The sequence below is a fragment of the Dermacentor variabilis genome, chromosome 9 (genome assembly GCF_050947875.1).
Source record: "Dermacentor variabilis isolate Ectoservices chromosome 9, ASM5094787v1, whole genome shotgun sequence".
Lineage (NCBI taxonomy): Eukaryota > Metazoa > Arthropoda > Arachnida > Ixodida > Ixodidae > Dermacentor > Dermacentor variabilis.
The window spans coordinates 63891778-63915224 of NC_134576.1; the positions used below are offsets into that span (position 1 = coordinate 63891778).

General features: G+C 42.6%; 1 protein-coding gene across 4 annotated transcripts in view; it reads right to left on the reverse strand.

Annotated features, from left to right (window-relative positions):
* The window catches only part of LOC142592756 (uncharacterized), a 55852-nt gene that overhangs the window by 6130 nt on the left and 26275 nt on the right, over positions 1–23447 (reverse strand). For 2 of the 4 annotated variants that reach the window (XM_075704413.1, XM_075704412.1), the window contains exon 4: positions 15592–15860. In XM_075704413.1, coding sequence (XP_075560528.1) covers positions 15592–15860 — 269 coding nt within the window. Of the gene's footprint in view, positions 1–797; positions 2574–15591; positions 15861–23246; positions 23382–23447 lie in introns of those variants that run through there. The other 2 variants (XM_075704414.1, XR_012830796.1) reach the window with 2 other exon arrangements.

Here is a 23447-nt window from a genome sequence, read left to right on the forward strand (position 1 = left end):
CTTGAAGAGCTGATTAGTGCCCTCCACTCCGCGTCCTCCAATTGAAAACACTACTGATTTCCAAATTAAACTACACTAACAGATCGCACAACCCAAACTAATCACAGAACGTCGTTTTCTTGACGGCAAAACCCTGCAACACTTACATGACAAAGGGCAGCGGCAGCACATTCAGAACAGCCGCTATCATACCACAGCGCAATGCAAGTGCGATAACGTTATTATGCCCGGCTCAAACAGATCGCACAACCCAAACTAATCACAGAATGTCGTTTTCTTGACAGCAAAGCACTGCAACACTTACATGACAAAGGGCAGCGGCAGCACATTCAGAACAGTCGCAAACAGACCATAGTGCCATGCGAGTGCGATAACGTAACTATGCCCGTCTTCACGAATAACGTGGCCGCCTTGATCACATAACAATTGAAAACACTACTGATTTCCAAATTAAAACCACACAAACATATCGCACAACCCAAACTGATCACAGAATATCGTTTTCTTGACAGCAAAACACTGCAACACTTACATAGCAAAGGGCAGCGGCAGCACGTTCAGAACAGCCGCAAACACACCACAGCGCAATGCGAGTGCGGTGACGTGTCGACGCCATGACGACGCGACTATGCCCCGGCTCGCCCGGCTGCCCGGCATCACGAATCACGTGGCCACCTTGGTCACATGATTTGACGACGGTATCGCCACCTTGCGCAAGGTTGGATCGCGTTGATGGGTTGTTGAATATTGTAGAAGCCGCTAAAGAGGCTGACGCGCAGTGGTGTGGCGGTGGCGTTTTGAGTCGTTTGCAAAACGTATTCACCCCTCGTTTTTAAGCTGTCTGGCTTCCAACGTTATCAAAACTTATTCACCCCTCGTTTTTAAGCTATCTTGTTTGGAACGTCTTTGATGCGTCGATTTTGGTCAAAAATTCGTTTCAGACGTTGAATCCCTTAATACGACGTTTTCAAGACTTTGTGTGCTACCTGGGGGGATGGCAACGCGTACTCCAGAGGAGCGGCGTGAATACGAGGAGCGAGTGCGACCAGCCGCGGGGTGCTGCCAAAATTACCATCACTCACATTACTCTAAATTGCCATTACTACCATCACTCTAATGTAATAAAGCACTGCATACCCCCCTCAGGAGTTGTAGTGGCGACTTTCAATAGCTACGCTGGTCTTTCGCAGGACCGGGCCGAGATGGCAAGTAATTTTTACTAGTATATACATTTTTAATACTTTGCGTTCGCGTATAAGTGCTGCTGAGCATGACTACTATTGATCCTGATTTTGAGTGAATCCGTCTTGGCCTCATTTCGATTACTGAATGAATTATACACATTCGTGACATCTGCATGTAAGTGACAATGTTTCCATTCCTAATAAATGTAAATTATTAGGATAGTTTTTTTTTCATGAGTCGTTAGCATTGCCTACTGGAAAGAGAAGCAATACTGAGACCCATATCATTCATGTCCATTTCACACGCCGTTGATGAAAGGCTCTGCCGGAGGGGTCACTGAACTCTGCAGTTTTTTTTAGGGTCAACAAAACACGCAAAGCAATTTGTAGCGAGGTGAACGTACAGCAACATATTCATTCTCTAGACATAAGCTATACATACCATTAGGATTGTCAGTTGTCTAGCTCTTTCTGTATAAAAGAACATGTAGTGAACTTGGTCCTGTGTGTACAGGGTGTCCCAACTATCATCCACCAAGATTTAAAGATATGCAAATGCCACCTAGCTGGACAGAACCAAGATAATGTTGCTTGCCGTCGGTTGGAGATACTCAGATTATTTTTTACATTCCACATGATAACATAATTAGTCTTAATTTATTTACTGTTTTAGTTTATTCTTTTATTGATACTGGAATCCCGGTATCGGGATTATAGCAGGGTGAGAAAAAGAATTAAGCAGTTTCACAAAACTGGCAAAATGTAAACAAAAGAAATAAGGGTGCAGGTTGAAGCTCTGCAGCCAGCATCGGGAATACAACATTTGAAGAAGATATCAAACAGTAAAAATAAAATACACAATAGAACAGTAAAGCGATTAAACGTAGTAACACAGACTAGGTAATGTGTTGTGCGAATAACGTCAGTGACGGTTGCAACACTTCATTTCATGAAGTGTTGCAACACTTCATGCAAACAATGACGGACGGTTCGTAATATTCGCTCCCATGATCCTCATCGGTTGCCATGGACGGTTTGCTCTTCTTTCTTCGATCTTCCTCCACTGTTGTCACTGACGGTTCATCATTTTCGCTTGAAACTTCAGTAACATTCCAAAGTTCAAACTCTGCAATAACTTTCCTGGACTTTCCGACTTTAGGCCATGCGCGTTAATAACACGCGCCGCGAGGTAGGCCTTCAGGACGAAGTCCTTGTCCCCGTGGGCCTTCGTCTGCCAGTTCCGGGGAAGAGCGATGGTGACGTCGTGCGTAAAACCGGCGGGGAGGGGACAAAGGTTGCCGTTCATGACATTCGACATAACCTCAAAGCTGTCGAAATCCGTTTCAATGTTGCCGCGGTTATTGGCACCTCTGATCTCCACTGCTGCAGCTGTAATAGAAGGTACAGAGGACAGCTGTTAGCCGGCATGATGACATATATATATATAGCTCTAACCAGCGTTTACTGTTGAGTATTATATATATATATATATATATATATATATATATATATATATATATATATATATATATATATATATATATCTGGATCGCAACTTGAACATGTCTCAAGCTATTCGTTTCTGGGTGTTACATTTCACAAACACCTCAGCTGGACAGAGCACATAAATAAGGTACGCACTAAGGCTGCAGGATCTGTTGGCTTGCTACAACGGATCCGATCCTTTGTGCCTATCAGGCTTCTCGTACAATTGTACTTTTCGTTTGTGCACTCGCATCTTAGCTACAGCCTCTTAGCATGGGGAAACGGTAATAAAACAGATATACAAAAATTGGCAGTACTGCAACGGCGAGCTGTTCGGTTGATGAACTTCTCGAAACAATACACAGGATCTTCTATACTAATGATGCGCTACAACATTCCTAATATTAGAGACTCTTACAAAACAAAGATCTGCATACGGCTATTTAAAGAGATCGATCCAGCAACGGAGAACTATCTTCAACTCGTCACCTGAGTAGAGACACAGGATACAACCTACGTCACACATCAGTAGTAATAAAGAAACCAAGGACAAAATATGGCATGCAAACGATCGAATATGAAACCATGTGTTTATGTAATACGTACCCTAAAATTGTTGAAGCTATAAATTCTAGAACAATTCACAAATTTTGATATGCAATACAAAACATAATATTTTCTGGTCACAGTGTGATTAACGAATGTTAATAAAGTTTCTGTGTTTAATGTAAATAGTAATGTTATTAATGATATATTCTGAATGTATAACATTTGTTAATGCCAGAATGTTCTTATTTTTGCTGTGCTGTATTTATTTAGTTACTTGCTATTTGGCAAACGGTTGATACTTTTTAATGCGTTTAAAATATTGCTGTAAATAATTTTGAAGTTTTGTGTCTTATTAGTTGTACTTTGTTTTATCAGTAGACTGTTTTATCAGTAGACCGCTACATCTGCTGCTCCAGCGAAGTAAAGGCCTTAGTCAAGAGGATTAGGCCCTCCTCTTGCCTTACCTTGCGGGAAAACCTTGTATTTGTGTTGCTCAAATAAATGAAATGAAATGAAAAAATAAGATAAAAATTAAAGTGGATGAGAAAACAGTGCCGCGGTAGCTCAATTAGTAGAGCATGGTACGCGTAATGCGAAGACGCGGGTTGATTCCCAACCTGCGGCAAGTTGTTTTTCATCCACTTTCATTTTAATTATTATATAATTTTCCCTGTGTTGTCCTTGGCGTGTTTGTTGGGTTCCTATGCTATGATTACTAAAACTCATCCCTCGTTAAACCCCCTTTCTTATCGTTCATTATATACCGAGGGTCTCGAATCCGGCAACATTGATGCTTTCAAGTAGCACGTGTGGGTTTATTGACTAGTTGCCTTCACCCAAAAAGATCACGTACTCGTGACGCCTGCGGCAGAAAGGATGTTCCTCATCCGTCACCAAGGTTTGTGAGTGGTGGCGCTGGCTAACACTCCCAGGGTTACTTCAATAACACGTAAATACACCAGAAAGTGGATGGGAGATGGGCGCCGCGGTAGCTCCTTTGGTAGAGGATCGCACGCGCAATGCGAAGATGCGGGGTCGTTCCCCACGTGCGGGAAGTAGTTTTTTCATTCACTTGAATTTTCATTAATTTATTATCTCTTGAATTCATGCAGTGAGTAAAAACTTCCCTTGTGTTGTCCTTGGTGTCTGTGTGTTGGGTTCCCACGCTATGGTTAATGTCGGGCTCCCTGGTTAACCCTTATATATATATATATATATATATATATATATATATATATATATATATATATATATATATATATATATATATATAGATATATATATATATAGGGCGTCCCACATAACTTGAGCCAAGAATTTAAAAATGAAAGGCACGTCGGAATCGAACCGAAAACATGCTATTCGAAATACCCTATAGTAAATCAGACAGTTTTTTGTTTTCCCCATAACTCACCAATTATGTAAGTTTAATTACGCAACTTTTTCATTATTGGCTGAGGAGCCCAAATATGATACGCAGATTTGTAGAGCACCTTCAGAAACTACCGATACAGTTCTTTCTTTTACTGAACGTCTCACGTAGTCCTTTTTTCCGGTTGCAAAGAAAGCCCGCGAAACATGAAAAAAGCCGCGTCATGGAGCCTTTGCGCAATGGTATTGTGCTGCTCCGAAGCGTGCGTTCGGTAAACAAGGTCAGCTGCATCGTGACTGGCGACGAGAAAGCGTTCTTTATCTCATCGGCAGCGCTTGGCCAGCAGCATGCAATAATTTTACTGTTTCTCTCTTCATATTGAGGTAAATCCTAGACTTGACTAACCTGTGGTCATAGCTCTTCACCTTACGTAACACGTCTACATCATGCACTGCCTTGGGATTGGCAGAAAGTATGAGATCTATTGAATTTCTTGTTTTTTCATTACGGCTGATCCAGGTCCACTTTCACTTGATGTGCTTCTTGAGGGAGGTATTCATTATTCGGTGCTTGCTCGATTCACTGAATTCTACCAAGATCTCTCCTCTAGTGTTGCTTTATTTCATGGCATAGTTTCCAATCGCGTGTTCACCCTCTTGCGTTTTTCCCACTTTAGCATTGAAGTTACCCGTGACTACAGTATACTAAGTTTGTACTTTTCTCATCGCTAATTCAACGTCTTCATAAAAGTTTTCTATTTCTTCATCTTTGTGACCGGAGGTTGGAGCGCATGATTGTACTACGTTTATTCTATAACGCCTAGTTACCTTTATTGCGACTACTGCTGCCCTCTGATTAACGCTGTAGAATTTGTCAATCTTGCCCGCTAATGTCCTTATTAATTAGGGGTCCTACCCCGTATTGCTTCTTCACTGGCAGTACTCCGTAGTAGAGGACGCGGTCGTTAGCCAGCCCAGTATAGGCCTCTCCAGTTCTTCTAACCTCACTAAGGCCAATAATGTCCTACACAATGTTTGATAATTCCGCAAGGATAGTGGTAACCTAGCTTCAGTCAAGAGGGTTCCTGTGTTGAACGTTGTCAGGCTCAGTTTCCAGTGGCGGCCTGCACGGTTCCAGACATCCTTAGCAACCTCTGCGGCATGGCAGGTCTGACCACCACCTTCATCAGGTGCTCCGCAGCTGCTAGGAACTGAGGACCATGAGTTAATTGTAAGAGTAATGAGGGAGCTGGTGGCCAAATACTGACCAAGGCGAGGCCAATTCCTCTTCTCTTGAAGTAGCCGTCTTAATTTGGTTGCACCTAGAATAGTATAGCCCCATTGGCTCTCGGCATTGTTCTGCAGGTGTCAGGCGCCACTCGAGGCCTGGAGATGTAGTGTAGTTGTTGAAAACCAGGAAGCGGAGTCGAAGTAGTGAACGTCTTGTTTATTCGGCGCTCGCAAAAACAACTAAAAAAATGCAGGCGCGTGCTGGTGTTCACGCTCGCTTCTAACTTCTCTTCTTTTTCGGAGCATATATTTAACTGCTACGGGCCGAACAATTGGCGTGTGCTTGTTTCTTTTTAAGACGGAGCTTGTCCAGCAGATTCTAGGTGGTACAGCGTCTTTACCAGTTTCCGCGACCTGTTGCCACTAGAAGTGCGTACTTTGCATGAGCGAACTTTGCCGTCGCCACCCGGACATAATTCTGTCACTTGTCTCATCTTCCACAATTGTCTTGGCGAGTTCAATTATTTTATCAGTACTATGTGTCCAAGCTTCAGTGATTTTGAGTGTCTAGTTTTATTATTGTGAGCTGAACGAAGTTTTTGGAGGTACTGTCGTCGCCACTGGTTCCAGAGATTGTTTAACACATGTTCTCTGTGTTTCTATCTTCGTTGAAGTAATTCGCATGACGACGGTGTCTCTTTTGTTGCTGTGCTTGAGATGTCTGGAGGAAGCATAGTCAAGCTTTGGCCTATGAGGAAATGACTTGGTGGAAGCGGCATTGGTTCAGAGGCTTCTGCATACACAAATGTTATCGGTCATGAATTTATCGCTTCAACTTGATAGAGCGTGGTCGAACGATCTTGGTTAAAGAAATTCTTTCCCAGTGTTTTCTTCAATGTAGACTTCATATATCTAATGAGTCGTTCTCAAAATCCTCCACACCAGGGAGCTTGTTCAGTGATATATTTCCAAACAATCCTGCGACTTCCGAAATACGATTGTACTTCCTGTTATTTCATTAAGTCGCTGGATCTCCCTTGAGGCCTTTTTAAATATCTTGGCGTTGTTGAAATATACAATCTTACAAATTCGTCGTCATGCCACAAATCATTTAAATGCTAGCAGGAATTTGTCGTAAGTAAGAGTTGTAACAAGCTCCAGATGAACCACTCTGACGACTGCACATCTGAAGATCAGTATATAACACTTCTTCATTGGTCTTCCGTTATCTTTGAGTAGAAGCGGTCCGGCAAAACTGATACCACCTTCGAAAGGTGAGAGTGCTGAACAGGTTCAGCTGTCCGAGGCGCGAAGGACTCCGAGTAATGCTTCCAGGAATATCGCCGGCAGACTGTGCATTAACGAATGATTTTCTTTACAATCTGCCTGGCCCTCATTATCCAAACGTTATCTCTCTGTTCAGTCAAAAGAAAACTGAGTCCAGCGTGTAAAAGTCGTCGGTGTTCCTTCTTTACCGATAACTTTTTGAATGTGTTTGAAGTAGGAAGCAGAATGGGGTGCTTGGAACTTTTCCGGAGGTTGCTGAACTGAAGACGACCTCCCAAGCGGAGAAGCCCCGATTCGTCATGATATGGTCTGAAACGCTGAATTGTAATGTCCATTCTGCTGACATCTGGTCCAAACACTTTATCTTGTGTTAGACGTGTCCGATAAATTTCAGCCTCTTCTATTTCAGTTGAGTCTAAAGGTAGCTGCTTTCTGGCATCTTTGTACCTGCACTTCCTAGCGAATCGTTGTATCCACGCGGTTATACACATCAGTATGTTCTAAGGGCTGTAGTCGTTGATGTTTACATTTGTAAGCACTGGTTGTGCAGCTGCTTTCAAACACGAAGTTTCCTCTTCTAGGCTGACTGTATCCTGAACTGCTGCTGCTGTACAGGTAGCTTCTTCTATTTCGACTGTATCCTCGGTGTATCAGGGCTCGTCGAATGTCGTCTCAGTGTACAGAAAGTTTGGTCCTTTCCACCAAATTGAACTTTGTAAGAGTTGTTCCACTGGGGATCCTTTACACAGTAAATCGGCTGGATTTGGATCACGCGGACAGTGAATGTCTCGACAAGTTCAAATCAGTTAGGGAAACTATCTCAGCAACTAGGTTTGCTACGAACTCTTCCCAGCGTTTCCCTGAACGGCGTAGCCAATCTGTCCACATAACTGTTTCAATGCCCTATGGATTTAGGGCACGTTTCACTGTTGCAGTTAGTCGAGCTGTAACGAGGGCTCCCATCAGTTCTAATCGTGGCAGTTACCTTTTGTAGAGGTGCGACTCTCGACTCGGCTAGCAGTAGCTGAACGGTTGTGGCTCCCTTGAAGTCTCGTATCTGAAGGTAAAGGACGGCGCCATATGCAACTGGGGTAGCGTCACTAAAGGCGTGGATGCACATTCCTGTGCAGGAGGATTTGACCAAAATGTCTCTTAACTTCCAGCTGATTAATAGTTCTGATGCTTTTAGTCCCATCTGTCCACTCTATAAGAAGGAACTCAGGAAGTGGCGCATCCCGGGTATATTTCTCTGACCACAGCCTTTGTATAAATAACTTGACGACGAGCACGAACGGCGCGAAGAATCCAAAAGGATCGTACATGAGTGAGGAGAAGCTTAAGATCTGTCTTCGTAACCTTTTGTTCGTTCAATCATTCAAGCATCTTCGGTAGTGATGGCTTTAACATGTCTTTGTCGGTATCCCAAACGAGGCCAAGAATCTTGGTTTCGTTTTCTACATCGAACGGTACCTTTAAGTCTCTACTATTGTAAAAGTTTCGTAAGTGTCCATCATTTGTCGTCCATATTGTTAGATACATTCCTGCCTCTTTCAAAATACTGAAGCAATTGCTAACGACTTGCTGCGCTTCTTTTTGTTCTGTGCACCGATGACTAAGTCATCTACGTAGAAATGGCCTTTCAATAGTTTGGCAGTAGAAGGGTATTTGACTTCTACCAGTTGGAAGTGGTGTCGCAGAGTTGCAGCAAGGACAAAGGGACTGATGCAGGCGCCGAAAGGAATCCGTGTCATGGGCAGTTCTTCAATATTGGAAGACCTTTCTTCAAACCAGAAGTAACGAAACGCGTCTCGGTCGTGTTGAGCCTGCGACACTTAAAGAAACGCTTTTTTCGATGCCGGTGGAAATTCCAATTTTGAGGCGGCGAAACTTCAGGAGTAAGTTGAAGATGTTGGGGTTCAAATTCGGCCTTGTCCATAAGACGTCGTTGAGTGAAGGTGAGGCCGAAGCACGAGAAGAGGCGTCGAATACCGCGCGTACTTTAGTCGTAGTTCTGTGGCGTCGCACTACTGCTCGGTGTAGTAGTGCGACGCGACAGAACGTGATAGTTCGTGAACGATAGTACGTGATATGTTCACTCGTGCTGTCCGTTGTGACCTTCTCAGCGAAATCTTGTTATAGTAACTCCTAATGTCAGTGTTATATTCCTTCTGAAACTCTGGTTCTCAGTGTAGCGTTCTATAAAAGGACTCCAGCCTCTTTAACGTGACATCCCGGTTATTTTTAAGCGGAGAACAATTGCTCCGCCGCGGCAGTTCAACTTGATAGCGACCATTGTTTCTAATAGTAGATGATTCCATGAAGTTCTTCAGAACATATTCGTCATCTTTCGAAAGTCTCCCTTCGTTAGTCAACCCAGATGTATTACTTCCCAGAAAGACCTCAGTTGCTGGGAAACATTGGCTTCCGTTAGGCATATGCTGAAGTTCCCTATACAGTTTCCGCCTTGTAGAACTTAGGTAGACTTCTGGTATCTCCATGAAGTGTCCATCCTATGATAGCTTCAATGGCGGTCAAGGAGTCATCCAGTCGATGAATTCTTCCATTGGCGAGCTACCATTAATAGACTGCACCTACAAGCAGGCTTATTCTAGGCTCAGGCGAGACCTGAAATGCACTGACGTCAGCCAAACGCAAGTTCTTGCTTTTCAACTTTGCAAGTACATTTGTCTCTTTCAATGCTGACAAGTCATTGCATATTTCGGGAACTCTATACCCTCTACTTCAAGTGAGTTTGAGTCGCACTGGGTATGCAGCGTGACTCGTACACGCCGATAATATTTCCGCGGTGCTGAAACGTTTCCAAATCCCGAGATGGTGAGCTGCTCTTCGGCTAACACAGTGACTTCCGCTTCCTACACAATTCTTCCGTGATGAAGCTGCATTGACTGCCACCATCAATCAATATTCTTAGAAAGCATTTGCTTCCAGTGCCCAGAGCCCAAACTTGGGCGGTCTGCAGAAGAACTGCGTACTTTAGTGAGTCTGTTGACGAACTGGAGACAGTTGTCTCCGTTTCTGTATTCTTCTGCTTCCATTTTGGGTCACACATCGTGGTGACATGTCGCCCCTTGCATTTCGCACAGCTTAGTCTCTTCCAGCTTCGGCATTCCTTAGCTTTGTGAAATTGTCTAGCGCAAAGCAGCATCCTAATTCGCGTAGTTTCTCTTTTTTCTCGTCAAATGTTAATTCCGTTGGGCAGACATCCACCGAGTGGTGTTTGTCTCCGCATAGTATACAACTCTCTGGAGTCAGTTTCACGGTTAACATACATGCAGAACCTTCGAAATGCTCATGAGACTGTCGTTTTGCGGTTGAGGCTTGTTCTATCTTGTCAGAAGTCGTCATTATAGCCTGTTCCCGGCTTCTTATTTCAAGGCTCAAGAAGTCTAGAACAACAGACATTTCGTTTAGTCTGTCACTAGTAACACCTGCATTTGTCGAACGCAAGATGCGCTGAGTATAACGGAGTACCATTTCTTGCGAGAGATATTGTATTATAGCAGTTTTCAGAAGTGCTCCATGTTCTTTTTCTTCGACGCCAAGGTTAAGCAGGGATCTCACGCGAGTCTGCACTTCTTCATGCATTGCAACCTTTGAAGCGCGTCGAAATCTTCGCAAGAACGAACTTTACGTTTGTTTAGAAGACGACGCATGTGGTCGTTAACAATCAGCGACTTCTGACCGAATCTATCTTTGAGAACTTGTGATGTGCTATAGCTCTCGTTAGTTGTCGACAGGCCTCTGATGACACCTACCGCTTTACTCATCAAGTAGGTCTGAAGATATTTTAAGTTGTATACGTATGTAATATATCGGTTTTGGTGAACGGCAGACTCAGATTGATCACAAAATTCTGGCCATTTAATGCGTTCACCATGAAATTTCGGCACATCGAGCTTAGGTAGCTTAACGCGTGAGCGTGCTTGATGAAAGTCATCGTGAGATGCGTGCGCAGTCATTGTTTGCAGAGCGAATAAAATACGTTCAGTGCGGGATTTCGCGAGGGCGATAGATTCTTCATACTGTCCTACGCTTTGAAGCTCATCTTCAAGGTTATCATCGGTAACATGCTCTTCTACTAGGTTATCAAGGTCCGTATGCATAGATTCCTTTATCTTCAATAGGTTAAGATGGTCGGTCAGCTCACCAGATGGTGTTGGTTCCGTCTGCATAAGAGGGGTCATGTCACTGATGGTAGCACGCTTCCGTCGTAGTCTTTCCATGTCGTCACGTCGGGAATCAGAGGCATCGTGATGACGTGGATCGTTCTTCGATTCTGTCGCAGCGTCATCGCGTTGATTGCGTCGGTCGGTCCTCCTCTTCAAGGAGCTCGCTTCATCGTCAGGGGTCTTCAACTGCAGGTCTGAAATCCTGGTCACGGCACCATTTTGTTGAAAACCAGGAAGCGGAGTCGAAGTAGAGAACATCTTGTTTATCTGACGCTTGCGAAGACAACTAAAAAAAATGCAGGCGCGCACTCGTGCCCACGCTCGCTTCTAACTTCGTCGTCTTCCCTTCTTTTTCGGAGCATAATATTTAACAGTAGTGGAGGAGGATTAGAACTTACGACCTTCAGATTAGAGGCCCGGTGGTCTACCTCCCTTCCACACCTCCGCTTCAGTCACATAGCTTCAAATGGAACACTTGTAATGGGACACCTAAACCCGAGGATGTGAACTTCTGACCATACGAACCGAACAAACGAGAAAGCTCAGTCAAATAACCCTGTAGGCGGCGAGGCCACCCTATGGCGAAGGAGAACAGCCCAGAGGATGCTACATATCAAAAACTCACTTGAATTATCCGCCATAGATGGGGAAACCAGGGCGAAGGCGGGAGATAGAAATTCAAGACGATGTGAAAAACGAGAACAAGGTGAAAGCAGGAGCCAAAGAGTCAACTTCGAACATAGAACGCGCGTTTCCCCCGTTCTATCATCACTTCAGTGTGCGAAACCATTCTGAAGAAAGACAAAATAAGTTCGGAACCAGCACATCAAACAACGAATAAAAACAAGAGACCAGCGCAAGAAGTGCCGTACTTGCAGAAGTTTGTCACACCATCTAGAGGAAGCGTCAAATATATATAATGTTAATTTACTTTCAGTGCCCCGTGCAAGCTCTCCTCGATATGCATACGCTTGAAAATGTTCGAAAGGCACGTGCAACACGTACAACACCTATCATAAATATTGTTTCACTGACTGCAGGCGCCACGTTATCTATCAGATGCTGCTGAGCTGTGGAAAAAGCGCATCTAGGACGAATTGGACAGTGTTTCGACGACAGAGCTCGCCAACACAGCAGTAACTTAAAGAATTACTTTGGGATTCATTCAGCCGGACAGTGTAACAAGTGACCCTGCAGTCCCAGATTAAAAAAAAGATCATAGGGAAACGATAAGTAGAAAAGGGAAATAATATAGGCATATCACATTAAAAAGGACGGAGATAAATGTGCAAGCGCTCCCAGTCTTGCTGTATCAAAAAAGAAAAGGCTGTTTTTGCATGAATTATGATGGTGATTTTGCAGATATATATATGACTGCTGTACACATGCCTGTGCTAGAAAATGTATAAAATGTATAAGTCAGCGCTTGCCTATGGTATTTGTTTCTTCGTGTGCTTGTTTCATTCGCGCTGTTCAACGTCAGTTCTATAGAAGAACCAACTAGCCCTCATCAAGATCTTACGAGTTTTCATTATTTTGTCAACACTGAGCTCAATTAAAAAGGTTTCTAGTTTTGCTCGTTCCATGAAAAGCTGCAATTCACCAAAATGTATTGTCCAGCGACGTAGTTTAAAAACTACAATGGGTAGTGCTGGTGTGACTTTGATGACAGGAGGTGAATGATCGTTGCTTTACGAGGTGCCCAGTTTTGGCAATTTAAACTAGTAGGCGAGAAATATGTTGGTGTACTTGATTTTAAAAACTTAGATTATTAGATCAAGTAAAATCAATAGCTGCCCGTTTTATCGGTTCTATCGCTGTCGCAAAGGGTAAAATGGGCATTACAATCTCCTACTAAACAAGAAGCTTCGGCAACTAGTCTGTTAAATTTTCCAGATCACTAACTGTAAAATGAGTATGGGGTGGAATAAGCAATGAACAAGCGGTGATGGTTTTATGCAATAGAACAGCCACGATTACAGCCTGGAAAGAGGTATCCAGTTTTCCAATTCTGGCAAAAGTGCCGCTCTAGACGGCTACGGAGACTCCTTCTGACAAATGGCTCGAATGAATGAATTAGGTTTTTATTATTATTAGACAACATATAGTGCAAGGCACACGCCGTGGTTGCTTAGTGGCTATGGTGTTGGGCTGCTGAGCACGAGGTCGCGGGATCGAATCCCGGCCACGGCGGCCACATTTCGATGGGGGCGAAATGCGAAAACACCCGTGTACTTAGATTTAGGTGCACGTTAAAGAACCCCAAGTGGTCGAAATTTACAGAGTCCTCCACTACGGCGTGCCTCATAATCAGAAAGTGGTTTGGCACTTAAAACCCCATAATTTAATTTTAATATAGTGCAAGACAATAATATACAGGAGGAGGTCCCGAGGCCAAAGACTGTAATGGGATCTCCTGTACAGTGTATAAGTAAAAATATAAACAATAGTGTCGACAATGCCTTTTCCGAGAGCTTATTTATGATGTCATTAATATAAAGTAGCTTATGGCTCAGTCCTTTACCACTCGAATGAATGATCAAAGTAATTGTAAAGGAATCAAAACTATTATCTTATTGTTATGTGAGCAAAAATGAGAGGCGACATGTAATCAAAGCATATTTATTCTTATCAAGAAGGGCAACTGTTCAGGCTGCGTTTCGCTTTTTCGGCGCAGTTAAAAAAGTCCGTCCTTAGACCGCTTCAGAAGGCACTGCTCCTTTGGTGTTGATAATGCCGGGGTACTTGGATCAACCTCTATGGCATTCTCCTAGGCACTGGAGGGTTGAGAACTAGCCTCTGAGTGAGACGCCGGTCATGGAGATCGATTCAGTGTTAGGTACCTGCGAAACGGCCATGTGCGAAGCCGTTGTGGATAGTGATAGAGCAACAGTGGCCACTGCCATGAAGAAGGAGGATGGCGTTGTAACAGTTAAACCGTGCGTGACGGGTGCAGACCCCAGAAACCGATGTGACGGGTGTAGACCCCAGAAACCGATGTGGCGTTGCTCCTTGCCGCGCCATACAGACATAGCTATCAAAATAGCTATGTCAGGATATCAAAATGTTCTTGTTTAGTTAACCTTAAAGAAGATGCTCAAAGTATTTAGAGGCTCTTATGTTTAGACTAGCACGTTTATATCAAGAAAGCTTCCACTTTCTGTATACAGCGCTCATTGTGTTTTCTTCGTTTGTTCCTAACCTGCATGCTGCTGGCAATGAATTCTCAAAAAACGTAGATGGTAAACGTTGTCTATTATTCGCGTTACACTCTGCTAAATTAAAAATTAAATTCTGTTTGTGCGTGTCAAAACCACGACCTGATTATGAGGCACGCCGTAGTGGAGCATTCAAAAAAATATTTGGACCACCTGAGGTTCTTTATCGTGCAACTAAGCCTAAGTATACGGGCGTTTTCGCATTTCACTCCCACTAAAATCCAACCGCAGTGCCACAATTTGAGCTAGCAGTGCTTCTCGGAACGACTGAGATGTGATGAAGGGGTCTTTTTTGACACGCTTTATAAACTTTTATGGGCCAACCTCGTAACATTGGGCTTACAGCTACAACGCCGAAAATATTGTCTGTAGAATTAGTCTGTGCTTTTTTAAAACACAGTGCTACATTGTAACTGAATGCTGCCAATTTAATATTGCATTGATGCTTCGATGCTCTAGCATATTTGTCCTGAATATCTCGCAAAACCGTAGACCTGCTACCGCATGCTATCGTCGCCACTTTTTATAATTCGGCTGCCCAATAAAAGACCACATGTACGAATATGATATTTCAAGCAATGGAAATTTTGTCCGACCACTGTACTTACTAGTGCCCCAGAAACATCAGGAAAATTTCAGATTTTGAAAAAAAATGAACTCTCAATTGCTATAGTGCCATTCTAAAGCGCAATGCAGAAAAAAGCAATCAACTGTATGCGCTGTCACATTCATATTTATTATCAATATGTTTTTGAGTAGTAGGCTGCCAAAGCACTAACATATGCATTAATGCTGTGAGGTATTTTTCTGTAGAAGACAAGAGTTCAACATCCTGTGTGCTACATACATAAAAACTCAGTGGAACACTGAAATCACTAGCGACTAAAATCTTTAAGTGTTCTAGTCAGCAATCTGTTACATTGCGTCCTTTGTGTATCATACGTTAAAGAGGGGCGTTCCAAACGTTAACCACGCAGAAAACGAAGAGCTTCGTAATGCCAGTCATGATGCTCCTGTTGAGTATTCTGACGTCATTTGTTCCTGAGTTCGAAATGGGCGCTCACAGACAATACGCACCTACTCCGTGTGTCATGTGCGCACCAGGCCAAGTCCACGTAAGTCTGACTATAGGCGTTCCGTCGATCTCAACGTGCCCTTCGACAGCTCTCAGGTCCATGATACAAGCAGGAGGAACATCACTCCGCCGGAGGTCCCTGGTGACCTTAAAGGAAGCGCCGCCTGTGATTCTCTGGAACGGGTGCGTGGGCTCCAAGTCGTCCCCTAGAGGGTATCCTTGAAAGCGTAGTTGGCTGGTGCTGGTGTGATTGGTAATTCGTTTGATGACACTGCAACCCACATAACAGCAGCATTACTACCGCACTAACTTTAGGCGCGGCAATCTAGGGGCGAACTTGAAAGATAACAATATCTCTGGTCGCATTTGATACCAACACTGTATGCTGCATAGAACGTCCGTAGAGTACCTGCATACAATGACCGCAATAATAGACTGATACATGCCGCAGATGTATGCGTGCTGTTTCAAATACAGCTTGTTGAAATAACTTCGTATTCATGAACGATTTGATGTAATATGACGAGTTTCGGCCACGTATGATGCAAAGATGCTCAAAGTCAAAATTTCAGGTGGTACGGTTGCGATGTGTTTCTTTGCCAGAGCTGGTACAGATTGCAGCAATCTTTGAAGCGACAAGTTGAAACAGCCCACATAGGCACACCACAAGTGTCAGTCATTACACTGTTATGGTTCAGTCTCGCCACGATTAAGTTTCCGGAACAACTCAGTGGCATTGAAGGCTTAAACCATGCAATATGCGCCGACAATACAACGTTATAGACAAAAGCATCCAAAACCGGCCAGCCGCAATCCTTCCTTCAAGAGGTAGGTGCTCAACCAGATAGAACAGCACCTCCCCACATGCAGTCGCCAGTGCACCTCCAAAAATGTATCTTTAGTATATTGTATTAGGCTTGAAGCAATTGCTCTACGTCTATCATATAGGGCGTCCAGGCTGCCGCTCACTAAACTGGTCAACGAAAATAAAATAAAAGCATGGGGTAAAATGCAATTTTAAGACGTCAGCTATTCATGTCACCATATCTCTCGCGCCCAAATACCGCAAGTCTTAATTGTCTCTTGCGTCGTGTTTTAAAACTTTTTCTTATTATACAGCTTGGTGAGCATTAGCTGGGGCACACGCTATATGATAGCCTACACCTTGCGGTAGGATCGCACTATTTATAAACTGCTGGCGGTCATCATGTGGCAATTCATTCACGATGGTTAGACTACTCACCATCTCTTTAAACCGGGCTAAGGCACTCTGAACTACTTCGTTGCTAGAAAAGTTTGAGAGTTGTGTTTTAAAGCAATGAAAACCTTGCCTTATATACGTATATACGTAAAACACTTGCACAATGTTAATAAAATTCCAGGTCAGGCTCCAAGCTAGCTGGAAAGGTGCGGCGCATCAGACGCGCAACCCACGACCCTTTATGCGCGCGACACAACGCCGAACGGGAAATCGTTCAGTAAGGATAAAAGGAGTCGGTCATATATAAAACCCTTGCAGAGACACCAAAGTATTAATTAATGCAGTCGTATTGATCTGAAATTCTGTCATGCATTTCTTATATGTACTTCCTTACCACCACAGCCAATTTCTTGCTTTGTACGCGAAGTCTTAGTGGCATCTGAATAACTATTTTTTTATTTTTAAATCTCCATGCTGCTTCACGAACTGATTTTCATTGATGCACTTTTCTGATTGCCGTTGCTAAACTGTGGAAGTATTATATCCCGTTTTATGATTCCTCGGTTGCGTTTAGAACTAAAAATTCCGGCCATACACAATATATGTTAGTTACAGCACCTGCGAACCGTCCGGGGCTGTTTATACGAGTTTAAAAAAAAACATTTATGCTAGTGTGGACCAAACACAGCCGATATTTATCGCAGGGCTATCGCAATGAGCAAGTCATGTTATCACAGAGGTTCGATGGAGTTGCCAATGAACTTTCCTAGTACGAAGCAGCACCTGCAGAGAAATAAGCTCCGTCAGTTGGAAGGATTATGTGTTCTCCTTTCCGTGTGAATTTTGAGTTTGACCAAACTTTGTTTGATTGCGGTAATTGTTGCAGCAGTGTTTGTTCAGAAAGTAACACTTAGAAGAGTCACTAGTAGATTTTTTTCTCAGTGAAAATTTTATATGAGGAAGGTTATCGTCCCTCTAGAAAGAAATCACCCTTTGTTTTGCTAGAGGCCGTCGGATTTCAGGGGAGAAAATTGTGTTTCATTAAAGGTGCACAAGCGAAATTGTGCGACTTGAAGATTTTACGTGTTTGAATACGTACCACCAAAAACCAGAACATTGTATGCCACCAAACATTTTTGGTAATGGGAAAGTCTTACAATTACTGGCCCAAAAACTTACAATTTAATCACATGATTTAATTTGTTTATTGTACCGTCGTGGTTTTACGGCATTGTTGAAAGGAGTAAATGATATCTAATCAAGGAGAGGGAAACTACAGTATGCAAAAGAACTTTGAGAAGAGTAAAAGAAGAATAATGAGTTACAGGTTTCATAATTATGCGATCCTGTCAGATGGTTGCAAATTATTCAATGTATTGTTGCAGTGCGTGAGTAAATGAGGGGACATATTTATTACAAAAGGAGCCGTGTTCAAAATTTTATTACCAAATTTTTGTAGTACACGTTCACCTATACCTTATTAGCGAGAGGAATGTTCAATTTACCTAAAGATAATTGTCTAGGGCAACGTGGAGTGCAACGCAACGCTAGGCACAAGAAAAGGATGGTTTTATTTGGCTGTGATGTCTAAGGAAGAAGCCACCACCCTCCGGAGACTATTAAGGAATAGATATGGTCATGGAATTATCATTCACCGGATACACCCCGCACACTTGTCATATCCATGCCGATTCGGTGATGTACCGGGCACCCTACAACACGCAGTGTTGGTGTGCCACCAATGCGATAAAGGCACTCCAGATGAAGCTACCGAATCGCTACACTTCTGGCCCTGGCGACAAAGAACTCCAATCATTATCACGATCAGAATCGCTATAAGCGACAGAAGAAACGTGGGATACAATGCTAACCCTACCGAGCCTGGAGGATCAGCAAAGTTTTGCGGACAGGTCACGTGCCGCGCCATCAGCCAACGACTTCCTGGACGGAGAGAGCCGACCACCTAGGAGGAAGAAAGGCCACCTCCTACCTGTTTCGCCCTATAAACGTTTACTCCTCCTCCTGAGTTAGCGCACGACATTCAGAAGCTAATTTGCAGCAAACACTTTCAATCGGCGATCGTCAGTGTACGTGGTTACATATAATGACTCCTACGTATTTAGTTTAGCATCGATTCTTTAAGGTTTAATGATTTCCACCTGGATTTTGAAGACGACTTATTTTCTTTTTTGTGGGCGTGTGTTAACACTTAGCCTATTTCATACCCATTGGCAGATATCTTTTTAATTCGACGTTTGGTTTCAGCTCAAGATGATCTCCATTAATAGGTCGAACTATCATGCATGCATCCTCAGCCTAGATCAGCACATTAGAAGGCTTCACTACGTGCACCAAATCATCCACAACTAAGGCAAAAAGTAATAAATAGCCCGCGCGCCATTTCTGCAGGAACACTGGTGCGACGGTACCGCAAGGAACACGTCATGGCATTCATTCTGACTGAATGGTAAAAATCCTTACGGTAATTCCAAAAAGCGCAAACATACCCCCACGACAACCAGAATCTGGTAGTTTATATACTAGTAGAGAACAATCAACAGTGTCGACTGCTTTGAGAATGACAGGTACTAACGTATTGTAAGTCAAAGCTGTGTCCTAATGGTGATGGAGGCAGCCTAATCTGGTCTGAAACCGTGTTGCTAATGAGAGACCCTGTTAAACTTTGTGATATATTTATAAACAAGGTTTTCAGTGATTTATTAAAAACAAAAATTATGTATGCTCAAGAGCAGATTGGCATGTAATTAGACGGGTGAAAGCGATTGTGCGTTTAATATATCGAAACAACTTTTGATGTTCTTACACAAGTTCGGTGCTTTGCTACTTCTACAGAATCATTGAATAAGCGGCATCCAACCTTTGATGTTTTTACACAACTTCGGTGCTTTGCTACTTCTACAGAATCATTGAATAGGCGGCATCAAACTGGTCTAGGAACGTAAAGGTTTTCTTTAACAACCCTTACTTTTAGCTCATCGAATCCTGCCTACTTTTGATGGCATTCTTAACACTATAGTTGTCGGTTCTTGAACGTTCATGTGGTCCAGTGAAACAAAATTGACACTAGAATTCTGAAGACTACGTTCATTACTGAGCTCCACAAATTTTGCAGCTAAAAATGGACCAAAGGAATTAAATAGACGTTAAATAATCAAATCGTGCTGATAGCAATAACATCAGGAAGTGCCCTTGGTTCACGATGATTGCGAACGAGTTCATTCACAATTGCTCAAGTTTTTTTTTTCCAGTTACGGTTCGCCTGTTCTACTGGAATTTCGCTATTATCCTTTTTACTCTCTTTCGTCGTTCCCACAGACTTGTTGCGTATAGCTTTTAACTGGCGTCAATAAAGGTAGTGATCTTTTTGAGTTTTCCATTTACCACCCCAATAATCCTTGCTCTGTATGAATTCGGCAATTTTTTTTGTCATGCTGAGACATAGAGGCATGTCACTAGAACGATTTGAAGCTTTCCTAATCCGTCTGATTGCACTTTCACGAGCGGAAGTGAAGTTTAAAGATTTCAGATGTCATGACCTAAATTACTTATAATAATATCTATAAAATCTTGTCTATTTTCGTTACACACCTAGGACCATCACCTTTTTCTACTGGGAATTGTCGACACCGAAAATAATGGCAAGTGATCGGCAGTAGAATTAGCCTATACACAAGGTAAACTAGTCTTTTTCGAATTTTTAATGCATGATCCATAGAAGTAGCGAATGTGCAGGTACTCTGACGAGATTGCGAAAGTGGTATGATTTTATAAGTGTGTATAGCCATCATGACCTGAACTACTGGTATCAGTGTTTAATCACGATCTATAAACGCCAGCTCGTCAATATTTTTTGGTTGGTACTATAAACGTCGTTTTATGTTTGTCAAGAATGCAGGCATTCGGAAAGACGATAAGGTTCACGGATGTAAGTGATGATTCATTCCAAGAGTGATGAAAAAAGACTCAATGGCATACGTGCCGCATGAAGGTGGCGGTAATGTTGTAAATACGTGCTGCTTATTGTAAAACGAGAGCTACGGCTCGCCCACAGAAGATAATCGCGCGGCTGACATACCATTGTGTAATCACGAATAACAATTATTTCGCCCTTCTTTGGCCGCGTTTCAGTGACAGCGATGATGTCAAGGCGTTGCTGATGCTAAGATAGAAACGAGAAAAGGTGATTCAAATTTTTATGTGCTGTGATTGTTGCCATGGAATATTGTGATGCATCTGTGAGAACAGTTGCTGCCAACTTGTAAATTCGTAAGCGGCATTCTTAGTAGCACGTGGTATTAAGCACAGACACGATGAAATTAATTACGCCACATGACAAATTAGTCAATTTCTACTTTCGCTGTCCTACTCATAGTTTCTGAACAACCCTTTGGCATAATAATGATTCCGAATGCCTGGGGATGATTGCCACCAACTGAAAGATCCATGATATCCATTAGTTCAGAAATAAAATTAGAATGACAACGACGTTGACCTTGTGAGCTATGCCCGCTGTCTAAACGTAAAGCATGCACTTTAGCCTACGTCGAATATTTATATTTGTAGCAATACATAGCTACATGACTAAAAAAAACTGATCACAAGAGATGAACCTCAAGCTGTTTTACAGGAATCGAAGAACATATTTTATTAACTGAAGGGCAGAAAATCCCATCATTCCGACTTTTTGCGTTCCTTTTTCTGTGCAGTTACCATCCATTTCCAAGAAATAGGAGACATTGTTTACGAACTCGTTTTTAAGTCGTGCAGCACGTAACAAGTAATGAGGAAAATATTAAAAAGAACCTTCGTATCAAAGTGCCTTATAAAGTCCTAATAAGCCCCCAATTTCGTCTCGTGTATTAAGAAAGAAAATTCACATTTTGGTCAATGCCCGGCTGGGAATAATTTAACTATGTTTACGTTAATATCGTGAAAGAGGTCAGGAAGATTTGAAGTAGAACGTTTATTGTGCAAAAAACGACGCGCATTTTCAGTGGCAAAATATTGCGACACGATAACAAGATTTTAGCACTTTGTCTCAGTTAACATTCTTTTTCTGTGTCAAATATGTACGTCGAAAAACTAGTATTGATTCCATCACATGAAGCGTTTTTTTTTTGCCTAGTGTAAACGTTTTAGTTACTATAAAAATATTTCCGTTTAGCGACGTTCTTTATATGTACGCACCCAGCTGACCCTTCCGCCGCAGTGGCACCATCGGCCTTTCTCACTAGTCTGATAACATAGGTAATTAAAGCATATAGCATTTCAGATAGTAAGTGCAAGTAGAGAGTAGTACCACAGGTAGTTACGCCAGACTAGCTTTAGACATATAGTTATGCGTGCTTTGGCATGCTCGAAACCTCAACACACCAAAGAAAAAACACGGATAAGGTATCCCTCAAAACCGAAGCTCAACTCTTTTCGTGGCTCTGATGGGACAAATTTTTCTGAATTTTTCACTACAACAAAATAAACAGCTTGGGATGGAATATCAGTTTAAATTTAGTACTATTGCTAAACATACAAATATAGAGGCGCAATACAGGATTTTAAAATAAGCTAAATTCTTTTTGCCTAAAATAAAAGAATGCGGCACGTTTTCAAAGTAATAGAATATTAAGTCCTGTGAGGCCATTCCATGAAAGGTTATTCTACGAATATTGTTTTTAAACGCTCTCAGCATTGGCCCATTTCCCTGCTTTTGCAATTTTCGTGTGTTTTCCTGTTTTTCTTACGAAATGAATACGGAAATAAACTGCATAATTCTTTATAATAATGTTGAAGAGCATATCTGAAGACTTGTCATACAATTTTCCAGCTTGGTCACTTTAGTTAAAATGGATGCCAAACGCCACTGTTTTTGGCGTTATAAGAGGTGCTTTCTCAAACGAGCAAAAGTTGGCAATCAAAAAACACAGTGGCCGGCAAGAGTTTGAGTTTCTGTGAGCAATTATTTTAAATAATTTGAAATAACCAACAAATATATGGCCACATAGAGTGTTTTAGTTATGCAATGACAGCTCGTGAAACTTGTAAAATCTGCAAGTCACAAAATAGGTGCTTGTCTTCGGTGAATTACAATTTTCTTCCTGTAAATCTGCGCTGTGTGGCGGAAAACTTTCCCACCTCATATACAATTTTCGCTGGAAACAAGAAAATACCCGGGTCTCCCAGATAAGTCTCTCCTTCACGACCATACCCAGCTTTCTTTATTTAACACTTTTGTACATTTCCAAAAAAAAAAATCGGCTGAAAGAAAATAATTTACAGTCATGATCCAGAATTAGGTGTCCAGAATTGGCCCTTTTGCCAATTCTGGATGTATAAAATCAAGACGAGAGAGACATTTCTCATGTAAATCCGCGACGGATCAACGCACCGCGTTTCTGGTTTCCATCGCAGACCACCGCGTCGGGGGGGGGGGGGGGGGGGGGAATCCCGGCCTACGGTACGCATGTCTGGTATTCTTGTCTCCGTTAACGTATGCCATGACAGAGTACCTTCCTCGGCCCGTGAACTGGATGAAGTGGCCGCTGTACGTACCATCGTTTTTCATGATATCAGGGTCTGCAAAATCAGAAGCAAAAAAAAAAAAAATACAGAACGGCGTGCGAGTCGTAATTGATTGAACAT